Source organism: Vicugna pacos, chromosome 11, assembly GCF_048564905.1.
Source record: "Vicugna pacos chromosome 11, VicPac4, whole genome shotgun sequence".
NCBI classification, from domain to species: domain Eukaryota; kingdom Metazoa; phylum Chordata; class Mammalia; order Artiodactyla; family Camelidae; genus Vicugna; species Vicugna pacos.
In genome coordinates this window covers 67,056,610-67,062,447 of record NC_132997.1, presented here as the reverse complement: position 1 = coordinate 67,062,447, position 5,838 = coordinate 67,056,610, and the positions used below count along the sequence as shown (strand labels likewise).

The 5,838-nt window shown below is 34.5% G+C and overlaps 1 protein-coding gene across 6 annotated transcripts in view; it reads left to right on the top strand.

Annotated features, from left to right (window-relative positions):
* ATAD1 (ATPase family AAA domain containing 1) overlaps positions 1-5,838 on the top strand; it is a 58,084-nt gene that overhangs the window by 14,486 nt on the left and 37,760 nt on the right. For 3 of the 6 annotated variants that reach the window (XM_072971551.1, XM_072971548.1, XM_006206640.4), the window contains exon 2: positions 3,277-3,451. In XM_072971551.1, the coding sequence (XP_072827652.1) occupies positions 3,290-3,451 (162 nt within the window). In that variant the 5' untranslated portion in view covers positions 3,277-3,289. Of the gene's footprint in view, positions 1-93; positions 218-2,744; positions 2,826-3,276; positions 3,452-5,838 lie in introns of those variants that run through there. The other 3 variants (XM_072971550.1, XM_072971549.1, XM_072971552.1) reach the window with 3 other exon arrangements.

The window sequence follows — 5,838 nt, the reverse complement described above, 5'->3', positions numbered from 1 at the left end:
GGGCATCTCTGTAGGCAGCTGGGTCGCTGCGGGGGCATGGGGTCGTCCCGGCGACCTCAGAATCGGGGTCCTAGGCAAAGACCAATGGAATGAGCCGAGTCTGATTGTCTCACGGGCACCGCTACCACCTAGTGCAAAAGTGAAGGTGGTTCTTCCGGCCTAGACACTCTTTCGCGGAGGATAGTGCTGTTAATAACAATGTGTCCTTTATGTGAAGGTTGGCAGGCTTTCCTTGTCATAGGCGATGTTCATAGGGCATTATATCTGCAAAACTAGGACTTCTGGGGTGGAGAAAAACTTTGTAAAACACTGCAATGAATTAGGGGAGAAATGATATGGTATGAGTACTATACTTTCTGTCCTTAATCTGTCAGTAAACTGCTCATTGGCCAGGTGGTACGACTTTATAAAGTTTTCTACCTTGAAATGGAGAACTCTTTAAGATGAAACTATCTCGTGTCATATTTGCCTAACAGATAACTCTGAATTACAGTGTTTTGCCATATTTCTTAGTTGTGCATGGCACCATCTATGTTTATGTGCATCTTTGTGTATTCATTTTGTTGATCCTAATGTTTATATAAAATTGAAATACAGTCCGTAGTGTTGTATGCACATGCAGCTTTTGTTATATATTCTGCTGTACTGATATAGTCACCGTAATGGCCTTACATTACAGGCATATCAATGTCATATGAATGATTGATGAGTGTGTAATTAAGTATATATAGTTACAACCTACAAGCAGGTGGAAGTTTCAGTTTCATTTCAGGATTTTGAAGTCATTTTAAAAGAGGGATGACTATTGTAGAAGTGGCTATAGGTCTAGAGTACTGTATTGCAGTTAATAATTTAAGTATAGGAAAATATATGCTTAACAGAGGTTTTTTGTCTTGATATCGTCTATTGGTTTAAAAATTGTTACCTTAATGACCGGGATGTGTACTGATAGCCCTAGTTGTTCATGTAGTTCAGTGAACATCCAGTAGATGGCAGTTTTATCACTACTAATTTAAACTTTAAATAAATCAAAACGTTTTATTCATTCAAATATCACTAGTTTAAGTTAGTAAACCTTTATTTTGCCTATTGGTTTATTTTCATCTATGAATAATGCTCCCACATGATACCACATATTCCAACTGATTTTTTTTCTCAAATTTATTGTGTTGGAATAAAGGCTAGAGAAGACAAATTTTCACTTTCTGTAAGAAGTATTGTTAACACATTTTGAGGAATCCATGCTGATGGAAGAAAGCACACTTTGATTTATTCCATGAGAAATTTTAACTAGGTGGCTTCTCTCTAGCTTTATTTTTAAAAATATAGTAATAACTGGACTGTGCATTTCTTGAGTAAAATAACTGTATCTTAACCATTATTGTATACCCAGTATATAGTAGGCATTATATATACGTGCTCAATAAGTGCTTTATTGTATGAATTGAATCATTTAACATCCCTAGGCCAGTTTCTTCATCCAAAATGAAGGCTTTCAGTTATTTAGTTGTTAAGTTTAAGTTAAATAATGTATTACTGTGAAGTCAATGGCTCCTAGTAATGCAGAAGTTTGGAATCCTTGTCTTTTCTTTTGGAAGTCATTCAAAAGTCTGGCAGCAATTTTGTTAAAATGATTGAATGGGAGGTTTTTCTGCTGTTGCAGTTTAACTGTTCAGCAGATGATTATTGAATAGAGTCTTTTGTATGTGACAGTTATAAAAACGGGTAAGATATAAATTCTGTTGATAAGGATTTAAACTCTAGTTGAGAATAATAAATATTACATAAGTTCAGTAAGAGGACCAAATGAATATTATAGAGGATTAATGTGATCTGAAAGCCTTCAGAGTGCATGTGAAATTGATTTTTGAAGTTTGGATAGAATTTGACTAATTCTAGATGGAGAGAAATGACCCATCCAGGGTACTGTGCAGATTTGCTGGAAGGAAAATACATGTGACCTTTTCAGATGCCAGTGACTCCAGTATTGAGAGTTGCTGTTGAGAAGTAGTGGAGAACTGAAAAGCGGCTTTAAAGTTGCTCTTTGGGGCTAGATTGGTATAGTCTTGAATGCTTGGGAATCCTGTAAATAAAGGGAACGCTTTGGGATCTTTTTGTTAGGGAGAAGGAGATATCTAAGAGGAATTAGAAACTATTGGAGCTATTCCAGAGACAGGAAAGTGAAGAGAATCTTTAATAACTGAACAGTAGTAGTGAGAAAAGAAACAATAATTTTAGAGCTGGAACGACCATAGATGTTAATCTGCGAAACATCTGATTTTTACCTGTTTCTGAGCCATCTGTGTAAATTCTGATTTATTCCTTTTCATGAGTGCAAAATATACATTCCTTCTTCCCCACCCCCATATCATATAGCATTCAGCATAGTCCTGTGCTATGAGAGTATAATGACATCATTTGAGGCTGAGATTCTATCTCCCATAATGTGACAGTCGCATCATCCTTAACAAGCTGTTTCTACAGGGTGGGCATTGTCGTTGATACAGGTGTGCATGCCTCCTGTAAGCCAAGCTGTAGTTGGTGTAGCTGCTCAGGCATGTCTGTCAAAGTAGGCACGTTGCCTTCTTTTTCTCTGTTTATTTTGAGTGAGAACTTGTATTCTTGTGGCTCAAACATTTTGAAGATTCTGTTGCTTCATATTTAGCTAAATTGTTGGAAATAATAAGATGGCTCAAAAAATTAAATGTCACTTATTAATTGAGAAAATGACGTATAAATTTCAGCGAACCTTGGAAGCCTTTAAAAGAAAATATGATGGAAAAGTGAGTCCATTCACAGTTTGAATTTCACTCAAAAATTACCTGGTATGTATTACACTTCATAGAAATTCTTACCAACACATTAGTAAAGTATTTCGTTTTGGGGCTGGCTTTTTTCAGTTGGATTAGTGTTATAGTCATTATTTTTCTGTATTCTCTGAAATAGTTATTTAAAAGCTATTTAAAAGAGAAAATGCTTTAAAATGTTTACTGTGTTTTTCAAATAGAATTATTGTCTACTTAAATTATATGAGCTTTTAGAAAAGTTTATTAAAAATTCTGATTAAATAAACCTGAATTTCCAAGAGGAGCTTAAAATGTGTTTGTTTTCTTCACATTTAAAAATCCGTTTATCTTTAAGTAAAACACTTTTTAAGGTATGTAATGTTAAATTTGACTCGAAGTTAGTTTTTCTTGCCTAGTTTATGCCACCTACCAGTCTCCCAATTTTAATGAATCTAGTTATTACCTAGTGACATTCTGTTTGTTTTTTAAGGTTAACAATCAAGATGGTACATGCTGAAGCCTTTTCTCGTCCCTTGAGTCGGAATGAAGTTGTTGGTTTAATTTTCCGTTTGACAATATTTGGTGCAGTAACATACTTTACAATCAAATGGATGGTAGATGCAATTGATCCAACCAGAAAGCAAAAAGTAGAAGCTCAGAAACAGGTATGATTAAAATATTTGAGAATCATTTTTCTTGGAGCTAGCAAATATTTTCCCATAAAACTAAGGATATAGTAGAATCATAAATTAATGAGAAATTATGTATGACCCATGTAGAAAATGTGTTTTTATGTAATATTTAACTTCATCCCTAAAAATATGTTTGCTTCTCAAATCCTTTTTGACTACTTAAGCATTTTATCAGAAGAAAAAATGAATAAGAATGAAAGTACTATACAATTTTGTTATTAATATCCTAAATAGATCATTTTTGTCAGCTTGTAAATGAAGGAATCTAGATAAAATTTTTCAACAGACTAAACAAAAAATTTTATCTTCTGTAATGGTATATATTATACTTTGTGTGACATTTGAAATGTGGGTAATACTGACAAACTGTCAGTCTTACAGACTTACAAACTATATGAATTTCTGATTAAGGGATTGCTAAAAATGTTGTTATTAATATAAGTTTATAGTATTTCTTTTTTCAGCTGTTGCCTCTTAAGGTTATTTTCTTACTAGGATGATAAATTTTTTTGGTTTCTATTCTTCCTCAAAAAATAAAAGCCTTAGAGGAATCTTTCACATTTTTCTTGCTGTTTGAGGGCAGAATGTTCATATTCATGGATTTTTAGCTTTCTTTTGTGAGTTTTGACTCTGATGCATTCGGTGAACAGTCATTGAGCTGCTAGCAAATGCTTGATGCCAAGGATAAAAGATAAATAAATCTTATTCTTTCAAAAAGCTTAAGGCTAGTTTGGGAAACTGGGATGTAAATAATTGACTGCTGTATAATGCTGTGCATAGCTCTTAAATTAGTGAAAACCATGGTTTCATAAGTACTGCTTACTGTATATATCTGAAAAACAATTTGGACAGTTGTCAGTTTTTTCTCCTGAATTTGCTAATAAAATAGTTGACTTAAGGTCTAGGTTATATCATCATATCAGTCAATCCAGAATTCTCTAGGAAGTCTGAGCAGTGTAATTTTTTTTTAATTTGAGTATATCCATGTGTCAACCTAAGTGCAGTCCCCCCTCCCCATCTGACTCATGAAAGACAGCTTAAATCTGAGGTCAAAATATTAATTAGTCATATCATTTTCACAGTTTTTGAAAGCAGAGATGTGACTTCAAACAGAATTTTGCTGTTTATTTTTCTTGGCTTCTTAGAGCTCCTGGAACACACATGTAGAAGACATGGAGAAAACCAAATATTAACAGATACTTAAGCAATACATAAATGGATTATTATCATTAATCTTTTTGTGACAGTTTCAATATGATACACATTGAAAAGTATGTGTATAGTATTGTTCTAAATGTCAGGCATATGAAGTGTTAGACACTACATCTGCTCTCTAGTGCCCAGGGTAAGGAGAAAAAACTTGCCCATGACAATATAAACTTATGACAGTAAGTAGCATATCCTAATTGCCTAATGAGTAGACAGAAGCTATAGCATTTAGAGAAAGTATTCACTAATGATTGGGACAGTTGAGGATGGCTTCATGAAAGAGGTTGGCTTGGACTTTAGAATAGGCAAAGACAATTTTAAGTAGAAAGAAAATCACGAACAGAGTTGTGATGGGGCTAACGATAATAAGTACTGTTAGAGGAAGAGTAAATAGACTAGTCAGTTTGGAGTAGAGGGTTTGCACAACTAACTAGTAGAACTTAGAGGGAGAAGTAAGGGGCTAAATGATAAAGGACCTTAAGTATAAACTCAGGGAACAGAGTGCTGATTTTTCCTTACTCAGTCCTAATGTTTTCATGGGTGGACAGAGGCTGATAAAAAATGCCACAGAATTTGAGAAGTCCATTATCATTTAACTAGGAGGCATGCTTTTTGCTTGACTTGGGGCTACAGCTTCTCTGTTACCCTTTCTCTTTTCTTTCCTTACCTCCCTGGCCAACTACTTACTGAAATATGCTCTTGATCAGTTGAAGTCTCCTGTATAACCAGTGGTAAACCATTAAAGATTTTTGAGTAGGTAGGTGATAACGTACAGCAGTGTTTTAAGGATAATTCACCTTACAGTATCATGTAACAAGAATTGGAATCAGGGAGGCTAGAAGTGAGGTCTCTGTTGGTTATAGACTGCAATAATCCTGGTCAAGACCTAGAATAAGCGGGTAACAGAAGGAATGGAATGCTGGAAGGACTTTATGATGATAGGGAAAAGAATAAGGACATCTTACAGATGAATCCGAGATTTGTCTGGGTCCTCAAAGACTCATAGGATCTTTTATAGAGTTCTAGAATCTTTAGATAGGGCAAGTTTATGGGAAGATGACATTTGATTTGAGCATATTGAGTATGTGTTGGTGCTACAGATCCAGGGGAAAATGTTCATTTGACAGGTGAAATTGTAGGTCTAAATCTCA